General features: G+C 39.9%; 1 protein-coding gene across 4 annotated transcripts in view; it reads right to left on the bottom strand.

Annotated features, from left to right (window-relative positions):
* The window catches only part of abcc10 (ATP-binding cassette, sub-family C (CFTR/MRP), member 10), a 38,815-nt gene extending 15,019 nt beyond the window's left edge, over window positions 1-23,796 (bottom strand). Inside the window, exons 1-16 of one of the 4 annotated variants that reach the window (XM_034129744.1) lie at window positions 23,743-23,796; window positions 22,801-23,012; window positions 21,889-22,379; window positions 20,652-20,926; window positions 20,290-20,556; window positions 16,928-17,266; window positions 16,021-16,248; window positions 13,955-14,111; window positions 12,614-12,771; window positions 11,439-11,518; window positions 9,141-9,312; window positions 8,956-9,054; window positions 7,773-7,962; window positions 6,712-6,789; window positions 3,928-4,116; window positions 787-928 (exon numbers count right to left, since the gene is read on the bottom strand). In XM_034129744.1, coding sequence (XP_033985635.1) covers window positions 787-928; window positions 3,928-4,116; window positions 6,712-6,789; window positions 7,773-7,962; window positions 8,956-9,054; window positions 9,141-9,312; window positions 11,439-11,518; window positions 12,614-12,771; window positions 13,955-14,111; window positions 16,021-16,248; window positions 16,928-17,266; window positions 20,290-20,556; window positions 20,652-20,926; window positions 21,889-22,379; window positions 22,801-22,976 — 3,041 coding nt within the window. In that variant the 5' untranslated portion in view covers window positions 22,977-23,012; window positions 23,743-23,796. Of the gene's footprint in view, window positions 1-786; window positions 929-3,927; window positions 4,117-6,711; window positions 6,790-7,772; window positions 7,963-8,955; window positions 9,055-9,140; window positions 9,313-11,438; window positions 11,519-12,613; window positions 12,772-13,954; window positions 14,112-16,020; window positions 16,249-16,927; window positions 17,267-20,289; window positions 20,557-20,651; window positions 20,927-21,888; window positions 22,380-22,800; window positions 23,013-23,461; window positions 23,704-23,742 lie in introns of those variants that run through there. The other 3 variants (XM_034129748.1, XM_034129746.1, XM_034129747.1) reach the window with 3 other exon arrangements.
* Between the last annotated feature and the right edge of the window lie 56 nt (window positions 23,797-23,852).

Here is a 23,852-nt window from a genome sequence, read left to right as displayed (position 1 = left end):
GGTGAGGGGAGCCTTTTAGGGGGTAATTTTTTGGGGGGGGGTCAAAATTAATACAAATGTGCTTAAAGAAAACAAATGTACTGTCTGGATTTAACAGTTTTTGTTTTGGTTAAACTCGTTTTTATTGAATAAAAAAAAAAGGCACATTTGAGTTTGCTCTCAAGCAGGGGTGTCCAAACTAGGGCCCGGGGGCCAAATGCGGCCAGCGGACCATTTTGAATCGGCACTCACTCAGCAAATTCAAAAAGTATAATGACTAATGACTTAAGTATAATAAACTTCTGCTTGTCTTATAATTGTACTTCTTAAATATATTATGTTCAAATATATCACACAGTATTCATGTGTAAGCCCAGTTTTCAAATAAAATCAGTCAATTAAAGTTGGAAACATTTTCTAACAAGTCTTAGTTGATAAGAAAAAGCCCAATAACACATTTACATAACAACCTTGAAATACACCCTTCATATTTCCTCTTATTATAATCAATCAGAGGCTTCTGTTTTAAGGAATGAGCTGCTAACACAATCAATGAAACCCTCTGGAGAGCTGTGATTTTTTTCTTAAAGCATTTTCAAGTATCAAGAATAATTGACCTACATTTGATTAACTTTTCCAACTTATAACTGAACTTATGAGGCAATAAACCTCTAGTGAGCGACCCAGCCCTTCGTATATCTTTCTGTAAGTGGCCCTCGGTGAAAAAGGTTTGGAGTGGACCCCCCTGCTCTAAAGCGATATTGTGTAAACCTGGTGTTATCAAATGGTCTTGCTTGTATCTCTCACATGAGGCCTCCAGGTGAGAAGAGCAGCAGGTGAGGAGAGCTGAAGGAAGACGAGCAGCGGGAGACGTTTGTTCCTGAGGATCCGTTGTTCCTCAGCTCAGAGACCCAGTGAGAGAGCCACCAGTCAGACACGTTCTTAGAGACTGAAACACAACAAACATGGAGCATCACAAGAAGAATCACAACATTTCAGCTTCAGTAGAGACAAAGCCAAGAGAAGCAGCTCCTGAGAGTCGAGCAGGGCAATGCATGGTTCAGGTCCTACCTGACAGACCGTAGCTTCTCAGTGCAGCTAGGTGCCTTCTCCTCAGCCATAGCCCCTCTTACCTGTGGGGTTCCCCAAGGCTCGATTTTGTGCCCCATCCTTTTTCTACTGTACATACTGCCCCTAGGTTCAATTCTCACAAAACACAACATCCCCTTCCACTGCTACGCTGACGATGTACAGATCTATCTGCCTCTCAATTCAAATGTTAACTCATTACAGCTATTGATGGACTGCTTAGCAGAGATCAAATCCTGGCTGAGCCAACATTTCCTCAACCTCAATGAGAGCAAGACTGAGGTTATCTTTTTTGGACCCCAACCTCTAGCCTCCCAGGTTGATATTCTGGGCTCCCTCAAAAATAATATCCTCCCCTCTGTCACGAACCTTGGAGTGACCTTCAATAGCGCTTTTAAATTCGATAAGCAGGTCAGCAGCGTAGTCAAAACCTGCTTTTTTAAAATACGACTATTGGCCAAGACTAAGTCGTTTTTATCGTTTGAGGACCTGGAAAGGGTTATTAACGCCTTTGTTACCTCGAGGTTGGACTACTGCAACGCTCTGTACGTGGGTATGGACCAGGCGTCAATTAAACACCTGCAGCTAGTCCAGAACGCAGCTGCACGTCTACTCACTGGCCACAAAAAGCGTGACCACATCACCCCAATTCTGGCCTCACTGCACTGGCTTCCAATTCGGTTCAGAATTGATTTTAAACTCCTTTTATTTGTTTTTAAAGCACTAAATGGGCTGGCTCCGGCCTATATAGCTGAACTCCTCCAGCGCTACACCCCAGCCAGAGCTTTAAGGTCTGCTGACCAGCTGCTGCTGGATAGTGCCCAAGACCAGGCTCAAAACCCGAGGGCACCGAGCCTTCGCAGCAGCTGGCCCGAGGCTCTGGAACACTCTGCCCCTCCATGTGAGGTCGGCCCAGACCCTAGGGGGTTTTAAATCTACTCTTAAGACACACTTCTTCTCCCTGGCCTTCTAGTCAGAGCGGAGCACGACTCCTGACTTTTCCCTGTGTTTTCTTTTTAAATATCTGTTGTAATTTATTGTCTTTTATTGTGCTTATAGAAATGTGTTTTTATGTGATTGTAGTTATTACATGTACAGCACTTTGGCCCGACCAAAAATCGCTTTTAAATGTGCTCCATAAATAAACCTTGATTTGATTTGATTTGATAATATATTGTGAGACGATAGATATGTTGGTACATTTTGGATATTGTAATATAATAATATCGCAAGTGATCTCATTTGAATTATGTTGTCTTTACCCACTAGGTCATTATATCTGTTGGGGAATAATTTGCCTTGCATGTCCTCCTTCCCCCTCTGACACAGATGCTCCAGCCTTGAGCAGCCGTCATCTCCCTTAAGGAGGGGCTGCCCTAGCAAGTTGTTGTTGTTACCAGTTTGTGACCGGGCAACTCTCGCTCAGAGATAGTTATTGTTGTGGGACACCTGGAACACATCCTTCTCGGGGTGTAGATGACCCCGAGCCATAAGCGACAACAAATGTGATTCAGTGTCCTCAGCTGTTCAGTCTACCTATTGAAGAATGTTGATTATTACACTCTGAACTAGTTCAAACCTCGAGCTACAGGAGGGGTCTTCAGAATTGATTGTGGCATCTCATCCGTGTGGTCAGACCGTGGCCCGTGACATGTCTTGTGAATTCTCCGGCCGAAGCTCCAAATAAACCCTCAGTGTTTACCATCAAAGCTCCAGCTCTCCTCGTGTCTCTCTGAAGTCCTGACTCCAATTGCTTCAGAAGTTTCCCCCACAAAATCTACATTACATACATAAATCTTAGTATGTAAAGTTTTTGATGAAAGCACCAGTAGTCAATCCCACAATATCGTCCAATCAGAGGGTCAGCTGTTAGACCCCCTGCTGTTTAACATGTTTTATTTTTAATAATTGTCTTTTGGTAAGATACTGAACGATAAAAGTGTAAAGTAAGTGTTTTGCAATGAAGTGTCACAATATTGATATCAGGGTAAAATAATATTGTGATTTCTGTTGGGAAAATACTGAATGTCCTCTTCAAATATGAGAGTATGATAACAAAGGTATCCCAACTGTATCTGTGTACATGACAGGATGTATGATTACCTAGAAGAGCATCAGGACTGTTTGAGGCATATGATAGCTATGTGATTAACATGATGATTCAGCCTCTATGGAGATAGACATATGACAAGCATGATCATTTCTGACGTGGAGCTAATCTGAAGTAAACATTGAATACTGCTTTCTATTCCTCCATCTTGTGACTGTGTGAGCATTTTGAGATTTTGAGAGAAAGTCCGAATTTTGAGAAAAAGTCCGAATTTTGAGATTTTGAGAAAAAGTCCGAATTTTGAGATTTTGAGAAAAAGTCAGAATTTGGAGATTTTGAGAAAAAGTCAGAATTTGGAGATTTTGAGAAAAAGTCAGAATTTGGAGATTTTGAGAAAAAGTCAGAATTTGGAGATTTTGAGAAAAAGTCAGAATTTGGAGATTTTGAGAAAAAGTCAGAATTTGGAGATTTTGAGAAAAAGTCAGAATTTGGAGAAAGAAGTCAGTTATTTGTAGATGACAGGATGTATGATTACCTACAATAACCGGTATTCCTCCATCTTGTGACTGTGTAACTCCCTCTCTTGTATATCAGCATGTGAAGGACACTGTTCAGGAACTAGTTGATGCTCTGGATGTGATGACTACTTCCATTCTGGAGAGGATCAGAAATACATGGATCCTGATGTTGAAGCTCAAGCCGGTGACCAGGGATATTTTTCTAACAATTTCTGATGTTCTCCATATATCACCCAGTCCTATCTGAGCATGCTCCTTGTAATCAGATCAATCAGAGCGGAGGATCCTCACCCTGCATGAGCAGCAGAGACAGGAGGATGGAGGCTCCCAGCGCCCCCCCCACAGCGCTCCAGTACGACCAGTAGACCCTCCAGGCCAGCCCCCCCTCCTGCTTCAGCTCCGCCCCCATCAGGTCCGGTTCCTCCTGCAAAACCACATCAGGGGAGGAACCAGAATCCTCCTCCTGCTCCTCACTTTCTGCTGAAAAACAAGAGAGGAAGTGACAACAAACAGGTTTTAATGTAGGAATACTAGCCTGGATGAATAGGTAAAGGCAACACCTTTGACCCCTAACCCATCACAGTCCCCCTGTTTCCACTCCTACTGCTATTTATTCAATTGTTACTTTATTATTTGCCCCTTTTGTTTCTTTGTTCACCATGTAAAGCGGCCATGGGTCCCTTGAAAGGCGCTACACAAATGTAATCTATTATTATTATTATAACACATTTACAGCCAAAGCGCATTCTTTTTTTTCCACACAAGGAAACATATACAGTACAATGAATTACTTTGGATTAAACTGACACTTGTATCAAAGCAGCGATAAGTGCAATCAATTACTGAAGATACAGAACAGCAAGAATCCTGCATGTACGATAGCTTGAAATACACCAATAAACAAATACAACTATCCATGTACATATTCATAAATAAGAGGAAGTCAGTCTGCCTCTGATGTTTCAATTCAAGATTGTTGATAACAAATAAACGTGTTGGCACTGTAATGGCACATCCCTGCTTTAAAGGGGACCTATCATGCAAAATGCACTTTTGTACGTCTTTTCTACATGAATATGTGTCCCCGGTGTTCCAGGGAACTCACCAAGGTTGCATTCGAATAGTCCATTTAGCTTAGGAACCTTCCTAACGGAGTGAAATGACCCGGAAGTCCCTCAGTGGCAGCCATGATAAGTGCCGTTCGAATTCTCTAAATTAAAAGGAAAGGAGGTTTCAAACTTCCTTTATAACCTCCTTTAGTTTAGGAACCACTGGACCTCCCTAACCGAAAGGAGAGGAGAAAATGCTGCCCCACAATGCCTTGCGGCCGCGGCATTTGCCGTCACACAACAGTCGGCCGTCCACGGAAACAACCGATTATGAACGAGAAATGATATCATGAAAGTTACGGTGCTTATTAAGCATTTTAAAACGTATGTGGTAAGTTGCCAAAGTGCTTTGTTTTGAACGTTCATCAGTATTATAATCAAAAAGAGAAATATGAACGTTAGTTTTTACTGAAATGATCAAATAAAGTCAACATTTCACAGTCTTTACTGAGCTGTGTGGGGTTTGTTCAACTTTTAAAAGATGTCTGAATGGTGATATACACAGTGATAGATGTTAAGGACTAACGTTTATAATAAATACATTTGTATTGATTTTAAGATCTTTCATACAATCATACGTATTGGGATCATTTGTATTAATGTGGACCGGAGGGAGAGGGTGACGAGCATAAGTTGCACTTTCCTTTTTTATTTCAATTCCAACTTTGGTCATGAAGAATATGTTTCTCTGTTGTCCCCGTTCATAAAGCATAAAACAACAGCATCAGAGCACGGTGCAGAGTCTCTAGATGAGTTTACAGTAGTCCCTCGTTCTTATTAAACATCCATGTTGTAGTCCGCTGTATAGAAAACTGTAGTTTCCATAGTTTCCCCACAGCAGCAGACGCACATTTATGACGTCCGCTGGCGCATCATAAACACGTCGGATAGTGAAAGTGCTGTCGGATTCTCTAAAGTGCCGCAGTCTCTTCTCCTAAATCCTTTTGAATTCTCCTATCCACTATCCCTTAACCCCGTGACGTTTCACTCAGAGGTCAAGGAATAGACGATAGGGTTAGAACTTAGGAGCTGTTTTTTTGGAGTATTCGAACGCAACCCAAGTGTCAGAAAACACAACCCTCTCTATTTTCCTCCATACCCAAATCTCGAAAAAGGGGCTGCAACGGATCTGATAAAAACTGATCCAGATTTGAACACTGTCCTGACGTCAGGACGGTAGCGCTACGGCTATTGGGCCAACTCTCCACCAATCAGGAGGAGACAGCCACGGCCATTGCCGTTCGAAAGCGCTGGAGACGCTGTAGTACATATGCCAGGCCTGTAAGTGACGCTGTAGTCTGCCACAAAAGCAGTGAAGAAGACTTCCCGCCCATAGTTACCTTGGTTACCCTTCTGTTTATTCTCCGCTGTGGCTTTCTTTCTCCCTCCCCGAGGCAAGCGTTTGCTCCCGCTGCTTTAATTCAATGCAATCCCTCCCCGTCGAGGCAAGCACTGTAATTCTCTCCGGTTAGTCCACCAGCAGATGACAAACACCCACCTCTCCGCCTCTTCCAAGGAACGAGGGGACCGTGCGGCAGAGTTTCAGTTTCAGTTACTTTCGCCGGTCAAGATGTCCGTTAAAGTTGAAATCTTCCGGACAAAATTAGAAAAGTGCCGGTCAAAGGTCTTCTTTGTTATTTATTGAGCTTTAAAACAAATGAATAACGACTCTATATAATAAAACACGGAGATCTCTTTTTCTCCCCCTCTTCTGACAGCCCAGCAGCTGATCAGAGCACGGCTCCCCTCTCCTGCAGGGGGGCGTGGTCAGCAGAATCAGACCCGTAGACAGCAAACAGCACATAGAGCGAAATGAGGCATGGCTAAAATGCATGATCTGTTTGGTATTTTGAAAACAGAAACGTATAAATATACCTTATATAGGTATGGCCCTACAATATATCATTTACATATAGCATGATAGGTTTCCTTTAAGATAAGCAGTTATATCTCCAGGTGAACAAACCTTTCTCCTTCATGTTTTGGGCGTTCTTCCGTTTCTTCGGCACTGCTTCGACCAAAGGAAGGATTTCTGCTGGTGTGCCTGATGGACAGCAAGGAAACAGGGCAGGTGGAATACAAATAGGGATAGTTTTCCAAAAACATTGTGCTTTCTTAGTGAAGTTAGACTATTAAACCATTAGAAAATATCCTTGAAATGTGAAAACATCCAGGCAGCATTTATAGGATTTAGTCAATGATGTTTATACTTCTTTATAGTTTTTATAATCATGTCTCAAAATGAAGGTTCCAATTTTGTTAAAGCCTTTCAATTAAACAAGTTAGTAGAAAATGATGTGATTATAATGTACAGGGTTCATACACTTTTTTACCAATGCTTCTCCATGACCACATTTTCCATGACCAAAAACATGACTCTTTCTCAGCGGTACCACTGAAAATGGTTTATTTTAACATGGAACAGGAAAATAAGGTCTGCATATGAAACATGTTGTGCCTATCTAAAACAAATCAAATAGGCTTACTAGCTTCTACACGCTAAAGCAACTAAAATCTCTCACCAGCAAAATACCTCGTCAGTTAAATGCCATTTTACGTTTCATTACTATACGATACAGTATTTATTATCATTATGGTATTTCTATTTCGGCGATTAGATAAAATATAAATTATATATTGTTTTCCAGGGCCTGGAATTAGCATTTTGAATTTCCATGACTTTTCCAGGTTTTTAATGACCGTAGGAACCCTGAATGTAGATGTATCTCTACCTCTCTGGGGAAATGCTCTATGTTAATTAACAATACATGGCTGTTTATTCCTCTTGACCTCATGCACCACATGATTGCATTTGTGTCTTGCTGTTATTTTGAAGCATAAATGGACCACCATGCATTTTGTCTTTCAAACTTATGTGGCAAAATGTTATTAAATTATCTTAGATGTCTGGAAGTTTCCCTGTTTTTGATGTTAAACCCTAACAAACTAGCACAAAACAAACAATGCAACAAAAAAAAAAATGGTATGTGACATTTCCGCCCGTTTGAGCCAGATGTTATTCTCTACCCGTCTTGATGATCGTTCCGTTGTCCATGAGCACCACCAGGTCAGCTTTGTCCACGAACTCTACACGGTGAGTGCAAAGGATTCTGGTCTTTCCCCTGAGGAGCTCCATGATGCATTTCTTCATCAGGTGTTCGGCCACGTCCGTATCAACCGCTGCCAACGGATCATCCAGGAGGTAGATGTCTTTATCCTGCAAGAAAGTAAATACAGGAGAGAGTTGCATCACACCTGCTGATTACACATAACTACTACTGTGTTCCATGTTACCTTTTTGCACGCACTAATATCAATACGTTCCTTATTTTCTATTTCCTTTTGCCTCTAACAAGCTGGAAATAAAAGGCATTGTGTTATTATTTTTCTGTGTTAAAATTGTTAGTAATGAAGGGAATATAAAAAATATAACATATGAATACAAACTTTTAGATGATAAGGAATGTTGTAGTCTCATCCATTGAATACATGTATTGTTCTACAAGCAGATCCACCATCTTTACTTCATCTTGAAACTTTAATGAATTCAATTTAAAAAGGTGTGTCAGTACAGATGTATTACATCTTGTTTTTAACAATAACAAGACCATGAAAGTGCTTTTCTCCTTGTTCTCTGCACACTAAGGGTGCGTTTCACTTCTCTTATTTTTCATTTCCTCGCTCCTCGGTCTCGGTATCACCGGAAGTTGATTTGTCTGCGCCATCTTGAGTAGCGTCCCAGTGGCCTTATTTGTGCCGGAGGACCGAGGATCGAGGATCGAGGCGTGATAACGGAGGAGCGATAATCGAGGAACTACCAGACCATCCTCCGGTGAAATCCTCAGACACTCGCCCCGCCCCCTTAATGTGTATCGCTCACTGATTGGACGATGCAGCGCATGCACTGATCTGGCTGCTGTCAGACGATCAGCTGTGCAGCGTCATCACAAACGGACGTCGCTTCACGTGACGCTCCGGAGGAAAGGACGTCCCATTGCTCTTAAAACTCATTTCCCTGCTTCTCGTGGTTTCCTTGCGTCTCTCCATGCTTCCCTGGTGGGAGGGACTAGTCACAGGGAAACAACGCACGTGAGGGACGCAAGGAATCCATTTAACCGAAGTGAAACGCACCCTAAGACTTGTGTGTTTGGTGAAACCTGATCCCTGTGTGTGTGTTTAAATCCTATGTTAGGTGTGTGTAGAGACTCACCATGTACACGGCTCTAGCGAGGGCCAGACGAGCTTTCTGTCCTCCGCTCAGCGTCACTCCGTTCTCCCCGACCTCCGTCCTGTCTCCGTTTGGTAAAACCTGAGGACACATTTAGAAAGAGTTTAATATAAATGTTAATTATGCAGAAACAATTGAATGTATTTGAATTGATGCAGTCATCTTACGTTGAAGTCCTCTGTGAGAGCGCAGGCCTCGATCACAGTCTGGTAGAAGATGGGATCGTAGTTCCTGCCGAACAGGATGTTGTCCCGCACCGATGCATGCTGGATCCACGGATCCTGAGACGCCAGACCGAAGCCTCTCTCTCGGTCTGCAACGAACACCACGCCACTCAGCCTGAGGGGCGGGAGAATAATAATAATAATAATAATATGTTTATTTAGTAGAGCACCTTTCACAGGAATACAATTCACAAAGTGCTTCACAAGAAAGAACAAAAGTTCAAATGAAGAGCACAGAAACATGAATACAACATGAGGCAGACATTAAGGTTAACATAAAAACAAAGCACAGACCACGTGGAGTCCTGAAAGGAACACACATGAGAACAGATCACACATCTCAAGTAGAGACAAAAGCCAATGTAAAAAGTGTAGAGTGTTGACTCTAAATGCCGTTCTAAGATCTAAAACATTGATTATTTCTATTAAATCTATTAAATTGGTTTCTATGAAGGACAAAATAATTCTAGTTCCCACTACAGACGGGATAAAAAGTATTATCTTAAGTAGAAATTGTGTGCAAAAAATGTAAGTACATCACTTTAAATTCATTTGTGAAGTTGTATGATATTCAATAACTTCCCTAAATAATCATTAAAAGTCTCATCTGGTAGAATCTCATAACTCCAGAGGTGCTGCAGCATCAGCAGGAGAGGACTCTTTAAAGTAGAGACACTACATACTGATATACACCTGAGCATCAGCAGGAGAGGACTCTTTAAAGTAGAGACACTACATACTGATATACACCTGAGCATCAGCAGGAGAGGACTCTTTAAAGTAGAGACACTACATACTGATATACACCTGAACATCAGCAGGAGAGGACTCTTTAAAGTAGAGACACTACATACTGATATACACCTGAACATCAGCAGGAGAGGACTCTTTAAAGTAGAGACACTACATACTGATATACACCTGAACATCAGCAGGAGAGGACTCTTTAAAGTAGAGACACTAAATACTGATATACACCTGAACATCAGCAGGAGAGGACTCTTTAAAGTAGAGACACTACATACTGATATACACCTGAACATCAGCAGGAGAGGACTCTTTAAAGTAGAGACACTACATACTGATATACACCTGAACATCAGCAGGAGAGGACTCTTTCAAGTAGAGACACTACATACTGATATACACCTGAACATCAGCAGGAGAGGACTCTTTAAAGTAGAGACACTACATACTGATATACACCTGAACATCAGCAGGAGAGGACTCTTTAAAGTAGAGACACTACATACTGATATACACCTGAACATCAGCAGGAGAGGACTCTTTAAAGTAGAGACACTACATACTGATATACACCTGAACATCAGCAGGAGAGGACTCTTTAAAGTAGAGACACTACAGACTGATATACACCTGAACATCAACAGGAGAGGACTCTTTAAAGTAGAGACACTACATACTGATATACACCTGAACATCAGCAGGAGAGGACTCTTTAAAGTAGAGACACTACATACTGATATACACCTGAACATCAGCAGGAGAGGACTCTTTAAAGTAAAGACACTACAGACTGATATACACCTGAGCATCAGCAGGAGAGGACTCTTTAAAGTAGAGACACTACATACTGATATACACCTGAACATCAGCAGGAGAGGACTCTTTAAAGTAGAGACACTACATACTGATATACACCTGAACATCAGCAGGAGAGGACTCTTTAAAGTAGAGACACTACATACTGATATACACCTGAACATCAGCAGGAGAGAACTCTTTAAAGTAGAGACACTACATACTGATATACACCTGAACATCAGCAGGAGAGGACTCTTTAAAGGAGAGACACTACATACTGATATACACCTGAACATCAGCAGGAGAGGACTCTTTAAAGGAGAGACACTACATACTGATATACACCTGAACATCAGCAGGAGAGGACTCTTTAAAGTAGAGACTCTACATACTGATATACACCTGAACATCAGGAGGAGAGGACTCTTTAAAGTAGAGACACTACATACTGATATACACCTGAACATCAGGAGGAGAGGACTCTTTAAAGTAGAGACACTACATACTGATATACACCTGAACATCAGCAGGAGAGGACTCTTTAAAGTAGAGACACTACATAATGATATACACCTGAAAATGAGCAGAATATAGGACCTTTAAAGTAAAAGTATTTACTGCGCAATAAAATACAGTTTGTTAATATTAAATATGATGTTTTAGTGTTAATATTATTGTGTACTGGGGGCAGTTTACCTGTTCAGTTCTCCGGTCAGAGCAGCCAGTAAGGAACTCTTCCCACAGCCGACCTTCCCCACCACAACCACCAGAGACCCCTGAAGACACAATGATATCTATGATATAATCAGACTCATTAACTCCTCTGATGTATCGGGTGTGCTAAGTGAAAGGTCTCCTATCATGCAAAATGATGTATTTTATACATAAAGATGTGTCCCCGGTGTGTCGGCGAACTCACAAAGTGTCAGAAAATAAAACCCTCTCTCTTTTCCTCCGTACCCAAATCTCTAAAAACGGGGGAACAACGGAGCTGATCCAGATTTGCGTCCGATATAACGTAATATCAGCATGCAATGTGGGCTGGCTTTACACCCACGGCACTATCAGAGACGTTGCTATCAGAATCAATGCCTGATGTGTTTTGGACGTAATATGGTCTTTGTTTACATTAGCATCGCTAACACTCAGAGCTAACCTGTACTGGAGAGAGTATGTGTAAAGAAGCAAGAAATAACAAAAGGAACTCACCTTGTGGTATAACCTGAGAGAGAAAAAGCATTTGAGCTCCATACTGTTTCAGAAATAATCCTTGATGACATTTAGTCACGGCAGCATTTAGCTGAGTATATATATTTTTAATTAAAGCTGCGGACCCAGAATCCGTACTTCTCTAACAGGGCTGGAATAGAGGGATATGAGGGATTTCTAAAATGCATGATCTGTTTGGTATTTTGAGCAAAACACATCATAGACATGTTTTTATATATTTGTATATATCTTTGACCCATAATATATGCCTAAAAATAGCATAATAGGAGATCTTTAAGAGCTGTCAGCATGAAGGCAGTCCAGTGACTGTATCCTGTGTGTCTGAACAGGGGTGTGTGTGTGTGTGTGTGTGTGTGTGTGTGTGTGTGTGTGTGTGTGTGTGTGTGTGTGTGTGTGTGGTCTGTACCGACTACCCAGGGAAAGGTCAGAGAATTTAAATGAATGTCTGTATTTATGTATAATTTGCCTTCGAAGGAAAGGGGTAATGTGTGCATGTGTGTGTATGTGAGCAATAACGTGTAGATTTGAGTGGACTGTAAACTGAGGTGGGTGTGATTTTTATGTACATCTCCATGTATGTTATATATTTGTGGAATAAATCAAATGTGTGTGTGTGTGTGAGTGCGTGCGTGCGTGTGAACCTTGGTGATGTGCAGAGAGAGGCTGTGCAGACGCAGACTTCCTTTGGACTCTCCAGGATCAGTTCCTCTGTCTTCGTTCTGGTCCGGACCGTCGGGATCCTGCCAGGAAAAAGTCCCCTGGCTCATCAGGATGGACGTCTGACCGTCTTCAGGAGACACTACGACAGATGTGGAAGTACATTTTATTATATATAGTGATAGGTAATTGTAATAATAACAACTTATATATTTTTGAAAGACTGATTAGTTTTGACTCTGATCTACAAACACATAATGGATAAAGGGTTTAAATCAGCACCTGCAGAAGTTTGTAACTTTCAAATTTGTTTTTTCCAGGAGCATTACTTCATACAGCTTTAAAATAACCACATTACTGCGTCAATTCTGGTGTTGGTGATCCATAAAATGATCAATCAAAAGGGATGAACTAATGTGAAACTTCCTGAAAACTGCCTAAAGTGACTTAAAGGTGGGGTAGGTAAGTTTGAGAAACCGGCTCGAGATACACTTTTTGTTATATTCCATGGAATGCTCTTAACATCCCGATAGCAATGAATATCTTAAGTGCTTTGACAAAAAATCCATAAAAAAATGTAATCTGTGGAAGCCGTAGTACTGTAAAAAGTACGACCAATCATTTGAGCCGGCCCGGCTAAAATAACTGGATGGCCTACCTGCCTGTCAGCCTTCCATCTGTGCACAAACTTATCTCGTGCCCTCATTGGTCATGTGCGCGTTCGTGTGTGTTGGAGGAGGGGCTCTGTAAGGAAGTGGCAGATTTTCTCCGGTTGTGTATTTTCAAATTCTAGCGATCTCGAGCCGGTTTCTCAAACTTACCTACCCTACCTTTAAGTGACTATTATTATCATGTATTAATTAAAACCTATATAACCAGTCTATGATTAAAACACAATTATAGAGATGAGATATGCCAAATTATTCCATTAACTAATTTCCATCTGCAGTCCCTGGTACACATCATTCATCTAAACTGAAAACATAACATAGTCTCTTTCACACTGACATTTATACAGACATGTTCACGTACACATTATAAACTATAAATACTAGCACATTTATCAGTACAACCAAAATATAACTAATTCATGTATTAGTTTAATTAATTTGAGCTCAAAATACAGTTTAAGTTGACGAGTCAGGTTGCTCAATATCCATTCTTTTGCATTTTGAAAAAACTAACAGAGAGTTTGTGCACTTTTTAAAACGTTAAGCAACCAGCTCTTTTTCGTCACAGACTCTGATCAAAAAGGGACTAAATAAATACTACATTGTGATCTGTTTGAGGTAACCCAGCAGCACAGAGGTTGAGACGCAGCGCACCCAGAGCGTAGTACGCCTGCAGGTCCTGGTTGGTCAGTTTGAAGAAGCGCTGGATCCTCTCCAGAGACACCTTGGCCTCCAGGATGCCGTTCAGCACCCAGGGGAAGGAGTTGAGGGGAATGATCAACATCCCCACCAGAGCCAGCGTGGTGAACACCTGCAGGGAGAGGACGTTTAACTGCTTTAGGGTTTATTTGTACGATTAAAATACAAAAAAATATATACAGTGCAGGGAGAGGCAGAAAAAAAAGCACTATTTGAAGCCTCCACCTTAACTACCCAAGAGTTCACAATGTTATTAAGGCCATTCAAATGTTATTCTATATGCTCTAAATATATATATCCTTCATTATTGATATGTATATATTCACTGTTTTGCGTAATTTGTTTAACTTCTACTGTTGATGTGTATATCTTCATTGTTTTTGTATTTACTTCTAATTCATGTGTAATGTCTTATCTATGCTGCTGTGACAAAAACATTTTCCAATTTTGAATCAATAAAGTATATCTTATTTTATCTTAGTTTTAATTAGGGCTGTGCAATTAATCGTATTTTAATCGCAATTACGATTTTGGCCTGCCACAATTACGAAAACAACATAATCGAAAAAAATGATTATTTTGCTTTGCTAGGTTGTGACCGTGCACTGCAACATATTTGATCAAATGTATTTGTATTTATCATATTTATATATGTTTAGTAGCTTGTTGAAGTGCGCTCCAAAATATTTGTTGATCTTGTTTATTGGTATTTATTATTTTTGATATTATTTATTTAAATGTATCATTTTTTTTATTTTTTTTTGTATTGGTTTTTCAGTTGAATTATACGTTCAGGGTAATCAACAGTTAAAAAGATACTGTTCAAATTATTATTTGTATTTAAAAGTTCAATAAATGGATGTTTTCAAAGTCAATGAATAATCGTATTTAATAATCGTGATATCAATTATTGACCAAAATAATCGTCATTATGATTTTTGTCATAATCGCACAGCCCTAGTTTTAATGATTATTTACTCATGAAATCATGAATATTATATCCTATTTCTGATTGAATAATCCCAAAGAATCCAACAAACTGGACCTTAAAAGCTGTTTCAAGGTGAACACTCCCAAAGCAGAGAGCATCCTGAACTCTCCAGGTCATGGACTTTCACATGAATTCCGTCTGTTGCCATCAGGGCGAAGATATGCTCGACCTGATCAAAGGACTAATCGCTTTTCAAAATCATTCATCCCTTCTGCACTCAAACTTTTAAATTATTGAAAGGCTTTTAACTTGATTATTTATTTATTTATTTATTATTGTGATGCTATGAACTATTTATAGTGTAAATTGGATGTATCCCAGGTGCTCCCGGGTGTATCTGTGTGTGTTTTCTTCTTGTATGTTCCTGCCTGTGTGCATGACATAAGCTGCTGCTGATAACCAATTGCCCCTTGCGGGATTAATAAAGTTGTTGATTGATTGATTGATTCACTCCCTGCTCAAGTATCTAAATCGTCCTAAATGTGTAGAAAGCCCGGTTAACTTCACTGTATGCTAGGGCTGTGCGATTATGGCAAAAATCATAATCACGATTATTTGGGTCAATAATTGATATCACGATTATTAAATACGATTATTCATTGACTTTGAAAACATCCATTTATTGAACTTTAAAACAAATACAAATAATAATTTGAACAGTATCTTTTTAACTGTTGATTACCCTGAACGTATAATTCAACTGAAAAACCAATACAAAAATAAATGATACATTTAAATAAATAATATCAAAATAATAAATACCAATAAACAAGATCAACAAATATTTTGGAGCGCACTTCCACAAGCTACTAAACATATATAAATATGATAAATACAAATAAATGAGACCAAAATTAATTAGATCAAATATGTTGCACTGTCACAACCTAGCAAAGCAAAATAATAGTTTTTTTCGATTATGTTGTTTTCGTAATTGTGGCAGGCCAAAATCGTAATTGCGATTAAAATACGATTAATTGCACAGCCCTACTGTATGCATCAAAACAGTTTAAAGAGTAGAGTGTCCCACCTTGGCGGCAGTGAGCTGGTGCCCCAGCAGGGTGTAGGTGAGGAAGGTGAGGATGGAGATAACCACAGGTAGAGCCGCCCAGGTGTAAACACACATGGCGTCCAGGTACTTCAGAGCCTTCAGGTGCGACAGCTCCTCTTCACGGCAGGCGTTGATCTTCTGCGTGAAATGAGGCTCCCAGTTGTAGAACTTGATGACCCGAATGCCGAAGAGGACCTCCGTCATTAACTGGGAGAGAAGAAAGACACATTGTTAGGAGAATATTGTGGATCTCGACATCTTTCTGGGGCAAAAACTGCTAGAATCCTGCCAAAAGAAAATCCTTTATTATCTCAAATAAGCTTTTATTTGTACTATGAGGGTTTAATATTTCAATTGTACAATTTAAATTAAACCACTTTAAAAAGGTGAAAGGTATTAAGTGTTGAAAAATGTGATTATATAATAACAATTGTCTGTTTATTTTGATACAATTGCATTAACATTCGGATCCCTAAAGGATGAGATAACTATTGATAAATACATATTGGCAGATATTTCCTTTTTATACACAAACTTGACATTGTTGATGCTCAATTTATCTTAATTTTAAGTATTTCTTGGGCTTTTTTGCCACAGTTTAATCCTAATAAGGGATAAGGGGATTAAGCAACAACAAAGGTCCCTGGTGGGCATCTAGCCAGTCAACATTAGGAGATCAAAGTACATTTTATAAAGTTCATTTCACTGGAAATCAATATATGTCACCATGAAAAACAAATTCATATTATTTTAAGCTCAAATTTAAAAAGAATCACAAGAAATAATTAAATGCATTAATATTAGTTATTATTCTCTTGTTAAAAAAATACATATAAAAACTACTACTTCTCCTACCACAGCACTAATTAAAAAAATCCCATCCCACCTTCACGCGCGTGTCCTTGTGTCGGAGCATGTGTTGGTTGTTTCTGAGGATTCTTGAGGCGAGGAACTTGTTGAAAGGCACGAGCATCAGAACCACGCTGAGCCCCCCGAGGAACGCCACCCCCACCTGGAGGTACAGCAGGTACAAGGTGATGATCAGCCTGAAGGGGAGGCTCCACAACTCGTGGAAACTGAAGAAGAAGTTGACCACGCGTCCGGTGTCGGTGCTCATCAGATTCACCACTTCCCCCAGCGTGGCTCCGGCCAAACTGCTGCCTCTGATCCGAAGAGATTTACCGTAAACCGCCGACATGAGAGCAGCGCGGGCCGAAAGAGACACCTGAGCAGAGAGAGTACACACATCCTTTACTCAAGTAGAAGTACAGATACTCGTGTTTACAAATACTCTGGTGAAAGTAGAAGAACTGACTAAACTTCTTTCCTCAAGTAAAAGTAAAGAGGGCTTTGAAATGTACTTCAGTAAAAAGTACCCATAACTAGCAGCTGTTTTAAAGAGTACCTGACCTCCCTTTATATTAATAGAACAATAATGTCATTGTTAGCTAATGAATGTTTCCATGCTGAACAACGGCAACATGACAACGTTTTCATTGGTCCCTCTTCTTTAGAGAAGACCAGGAAATGATGGATACACGGATCGTGTTCAAATCAATAGGCACGCAATAACTCTAAATAATAATGATCACGCCACCAAACACACATTCAAACTAAAGGAACCAGCCTGTTTGGAAAATGTAAGAAGTAGAAAGTTCAGGTATTTGGGTTCAACATGTAAGAAGTAGAAAGTACAGGTATTTGGGTTCAACATGTAAGAAGTAGAAAGTACAGGTATTAGGGTTCAACATGTAAGAAGTAGAAAGTACAGGTATTTGTGTTCAACATGTAAGAAGTAGAAAGTACAGGTATTAGGGTTCAACATGTAAGAAGTAGAAAGTACAGGTATTAGGGTTCAACATGTAAGAAGTAGAAAGTACAGGTATTAGGGTTCAACATGTAAGAAGTAGAAAGTACAGGTATTTGTGTTCAAAATGTAAGAAGTAGAAAGTACAGGTATTTGGGTTCAACATGTAAGAAGTAGAAAGTACAGGTATTTGGGTTCAACATGTAAGAAGTAGAAAGTACAGGTATTTGGGTTCAACATGTAAGAAGTAGAAAGTACAGGTATTTGGGTTCAACATGTAAGAAGTAGAAAGTACAGGTATTTGTGTTCAACATGTAAGAAGTAGAAAGTACAGGTATTTGTGTTCAACATGTAAGAAGTAGAAAGTACAGGTATTTGTGTTCAACATGTAAGAAGTAGAAAGTACAGGTATTTGTGTTCAACATGTAAGAAGTAGAAAGTACAGGTATTTGTGTTCAACATGTAAGAAGTAGAAAGTACAGGTATTTGTGTTCAACATGTAAGAAGTAGAAAGTACAGGTATTTGGGTTCAACATGTAAGAAGTAGAAAGTACAGGTATTTGGGTTCAACATGTAAGAAGTAGAAAGTACAGGTATTTGGGTTCAACATGTAAGAAGTAGAAAGTACAGGTATTAGGGTTCAACATGTAAGAAGTAGAAAGTACAGGTATTTGGGTTCAACATGTAAGAAGTAGAAAGTACAGGTATTTGGGTTCAACATGTAAGAAGTAGAAAGTACAGGTATTTGTGTTCAACATGTAAGAAGTAGAAAGTACAGGTATTTGGGTTCAACATGTAAGAAGTAGAAAGTACAGGTATTTGGGTTCAACATGTAAGAAGTAGAAAGTACAGGTATTAGGGTTCAACATGTAAGAAGTAGAAAGTACAGGTATTTGTGTTCAACATGTAAGAAGTAGAAAGTACAGGTATTTGTGTTCAAAATGTAAGAAGTAGAAAGTACAGGTATTTGGGTTCAACATGTAAGAAGTAGAAAGTACAGGTATTTGGGTTCAACATGTAAGAAGTAGAAAGTACAGGTATTTGGGTTCAACATGTAAGAAGTAGAAAGTACAGGTATTTGGGTTCAACATGTAAGAAGTAGAAAGTACAGGTATTTGTGTTCAACATGTAAGAAGTAGAAAGTACAGGTATTTGTGTTCAACATGTAAGAAGTAGAAAGTACAGGTATTTGTGTTCAACATGTAAGAAGTAGAAAGTACAGGTATTTGTGTTCAACATGTAAGAAGTAGAAAGTACAGGTATTTGTGTTCAACATGTAAGAAGTAGAAAGTACAGGTATTTGTGTTCAACATGTAAGAAGTAGAAAGTACAGGTATTTGGGTTCAACATGTAAGAAGTAGAAAGTACAGGTATTTGGGTTCAACATGTAAGAAGTAGAAAGTACAGGTATTTGGGTTCAACATGTAAGAAGTAGAAAGTACAGGTATTAGGGTTCAACATGTAAGAAGTAGAAAGTACAGGTATTTGGGTTCAACATGTAAGAAGTAGAAAGTACAGGTATTTGGGTTCAACATGTAAGAAGTAGAAAGTACAGGTATTTGTGTTCAACATGTAAGAAGTAGAAAGTACAGGTATTTGGGTTCAACATGTAAGAAGTAGAAAGTACAGGTATTTGTGTTCAAAATGTAAGAAGTAGAAAGTACAGGTATTTGTGTTCAAAATGTAAGAAGTAGAAAGTACAGGTATTTGTGTTCAACATGTAAGAAGTAGAAAGTACAGGTATTTGGGTTCAAAATGTAAGAAGTAGAAAGTAAAAAGTCGTCAGAAAATAAGTAGTGGAGTAAAGTACTGATACCAGAAACATGTACTTAAGTAGAATAACAAAGTATTTGTACTCCACTACTTCCCACCTGTGTACCTTAGACACGTCGAAGACGAAGATGTTATTGAGATAACTATTGAGTATTTAAAATTCTGATAAATACATATTGGCAGATATTTACTTTCTATACACAAACTTCAGATTGTTGATGCTCAATATTTCTTAATTTAAGTATTTCTTGGGCATTTTTGCCGCAGTTTAATCCTAATAAGGGATAAGGGGATTAAGCAACAACAAAGGTCCCTGGTGGGCATCTAGCCAGTCAACATTAGGGGATCAAAGTACATTTTATAAAGTTCATTTCACTGGAAATGTAAATATGTCACCATGAAAAACAAATCAATATTATTTTAAGCTCAAATTACAAAAGATAAACAAGAAATACATATACATGCATCCTCTCAAATATGAAGTGCTTGAATGAAGGACTTTATTTATTAATGTTTTATGGCTGTTGATATCATTATTACTATCACTACTATCTTTGTTGTATTTGAGTTTTGATCTAATTTGATGCTATTGTATAGAATATATACATATATATATATATATATCTACCTTTACTGTTATTATAGCTTGTACATGTATTTTACTGTACCTTAGACACCTCGAAGACGAAGATGTTTCTGAGGAAGGAGGTGAGGAGCGTGGTGATGAAGAGTCCCACAGAGCACCAGACCCCCAAACTGATGGGAGCCTCCTCGTCCTCCATGAAGTTCACGAGGCTGCCGAGGAGCAGCGGGCCGGTGAAACTCAGCATGTTGACCACGAACTTCAGGACGCCCAGCAGGTAGAAACGCAGCCCGAAGGCTTTGTGAAGAACCTTCAGCAGGCGGACGTCTCCCTGCAGCTCCAAGGGCTCGTCCTGAGGAGAGAGGACAGAATCATATTAAATACTGTACAGTGGATAATAATACTGCTTGTTGTATAAATAAATAAGTATGTGAGCTGCAGCCCTACCTGGTAGTTTGAGCTCCAGGTGCCGTTGAGCAGGTTCCTGCTGAGCGGCGGGGGCCACTGCTCCTCTCCGTCACCAACCTCTGCTCCGCGTCTGCAGGACTCCCAGCACTGGTGGAAGTTTCGACAAACCACAGCAGTTCGAAGCTTCCTGGGGAGGTGATAAACATCTGCTGGGTTGCACAGATCCCCTCGTTCCCCCCGTCTGAAGAGAGGGTTCAACCAGAGGAAGAAGAGCCAGGAAACACAGCCGCTCCCATCCTCCGCCACCATGTCACCTGGGAGAAACAATCAATATATTGTGCCGGAACTTTAAGGGACATCATTTACTGTAGCAGTGTGTTGGGAGAATACTGAATGTACTCTTCCAATATGAGGGTAACATGATAACAAAGGTATCCCAACTGTAGCTGTGTACATGACAGGATGTATGATTACCTAGAAGAGCATCAGGACTGTTTGAGGCATATGATAGCTATGTGATTAACATGATGATTCAGCCTCTATGGAGATAGACATATGACAAGCATGATCATTTCTGACGTGGAGCTAATCTGAAGTAAACATTGAATACTGCTTTCTATTCCTCCATCTTGGGACTGTGTAACTCCCTCTCTTGTATATCAGCATGTGAAGGACACTGTTCAGGAACTAGTTGATGCTCTGGATGTGATGACTACTTCCATTCTGGAGAGGATCAGAGATACATGGATCCTGAGATTGAAGCTCAAGCCGGTGACCAGTGATATTTTTCCTAACAATCGTGTATGTGAATATAAGGAGAATGACGCATGCAGTTACATACTAAACACAGCGTCTCCAACTCTCACTCATCGACGCTGCATTACTACTATTATGATGTGTTTAATAACCAACAAACATTAGAAGAATTGTATAATAAAATATCATAAGAGATGCGCTATGGCTACGTCATCAGAGGGCGAAAGAAGATGACGAAGCAGGACCCGCCCCCGTTGACGTCAGCCAATAGGAAGAAGACTAAATACGAGAGTGGGAACATATAAATAAGATGTTAAATAGAGAAACGTTCTCTTTTCATTCAGGCAACTGGTAAACAGCTAACTGCTTATGTGGACTGTGGATCAGTGAATTGAATGAGAGGAACCACAGCTGTGTTCCCTTGTAAACCGTATCATTGTATTAATAAACGCAGTTAACTTGACGAGAAGCTTCCTGGATTCCTTTCTCCTGCCTTAGATCGTAGAAAAACCCAACTCACCCGTATCCTGCTCGTTATCCTCCGTGATGAGAGGGGATCCATCGTCAGCGTTGATATTCAAAGAGTATCCAGCCTCACTGATGCAGGGGAAAGCAAACGCTAAAAGATAAACCAGAAGAGGCAGCGTCCGGGCGGAAACGAGAACAAAACGTGCAAATACAAGCGGCTCCGAGAGGTTTAGATACTCCCGATTGTCACAGGAATTGATCAAGGTGACGACCAGGTTTGGGATGGAGAGAAGGACCAGCAGGAGCAGCAGTGGAGGTCCTCTGGTTCTCCTGAAAGAGGTCCTCTGGAGCACCATGAGGGCACTGAAGTGGACCAGCCAGGCCAGGATGGAGCAGCCGTCAGAGAGGAGGTCCAGGAGGAGGAGGTCCCGCTGCAGGAGGACCACCAGGAGCAAATCTGAAGAGAAGAGCAGCGCCACCAGAAGAGCAGAGAAACACCGGAGGGTCCAGCTGCAGGGAGCGGGCGTCTGGGGGGGGGCGTGTCTACAAAACAGGAACATAAATACTGAAATATATAACAAATAAATATAATATTTGTCCATAGTGGCCATTATGTTAAACACCTGAACTCTTGAAAGAACATCTGTAACATTCATCTGTTTGCAACTTATATATATATCAATATTCCAATTACTTGTATATAGACTATTCTGCACTATTTCTATTATATTCTATTTTCGTTTTATGTGTTGCACTGTTGGAGGAGCCTGTGACCTCATGTGTGACATTTTCATAACATAAGTAAGTACATTTCAAAGCCCATACTTCTTTACTTTTACTTGAGTAAAGAAGTTTAGTCAGTACTTCTACTTTTACCAGAGTATTTTTTAAACACGAGTATCTGTACTTCTACTTGAGTAAAGGATGTGTGTACTTTTGCCATCTCTGCAGATATTAGACGTACCTCTGCATGCTGAGGTAGCAGGCGCTGAAAATGGCCATCCCTGCATGAGGCAGCGCTCCCAGGACCAGTTGGTTGAAGCAGGGGCTGATGTTTCCATCCTGAAACACGGGGAAGGGGTTCTGCTCGTCTGTACGACACAGACCTGAGACCAGCTCCGCAGGACCAAAGAGCCCCATCCCTAAAACTATTTAACTGCTGTCATTTTAAAATATCTGGAGAGAAAAAACAATACGAGTTAACTGTAAGGGGGAGATAGATGGATGGATAAATAGATAGATAGACAGACAGACAGACGGACAGAGGCCATATGTGAGTAACAGTTTGGATATTATGGTTTGATTCTAAAGCACCACATGCGTCAGGTTTGGGTACATATTTAACCCTTTATACAAGATAATATCTAGAAGGAGAGAGGAATTTCTACAACTTGAAAGCATGACAGACCAAACTTTGGAAACAGTAGTATACATTAACTGAAATTATTCTAAATGGCTTATTTGCTTTAAAAAAACAGTATTGTCCAACTAGCCCAAACTGGATGTTCTACAAATACAAGAAACCATTGACATGTAACACTTTTCTAGAAAAAGCCAGGGTTACAAAGTAAGATAACACACTAAATCATACTTTACTTATATGTGTTAATAGTTTCCCATCATACATGTGATTCAGCATTGGTCTTCAACCACTTCAGTAACAGAAAAACGTGTAAAAACGACAGAAAGATGGAGGTGTTTCATGAATGAAAGATGAATCTACACATGTAAACAAATGAGGCTAGCTAGCTAACAGTTAGCTCAGCATACAGATTATCACCCTGTTTAAGCGACACTGTAATGCTAACACACACAATATTTACATAAAACACTAACGAATCTAACCACTACTTAATATAACTTAAATACACTATCGATGCACTATAATTAAGATAAGAAACCTTACATATTACCGGCTGTCATCTAGCTAACAGGAAACACTTCTGTCCCTTCTGATGACGCAGTCTATGGGATTTTCAAAATAGAAGTTTTTTTTTTGCAAATGTAAGCAGCATC

Source organism: Trematomus bernacchii, unplaced genomic scaffold (assembly GCF_902827165.1).
Source record: "Trematomus bernacchii unplaced genomic scaffold, fTreBer1.1, whole genome shotgun sequence".
Classification (NCBI taxonomy): domain Eukaryota; kingdom Metazoa; phylum Chordata; class Actinopteri; order Perciformes; family Nototheniidae; genus Trematomus; species Trematomus bernacchii.
Note: the sequence above shows the minus strand (reverse complement) of the source record. Positions and strands in the feature narration are given on the sequence as shown.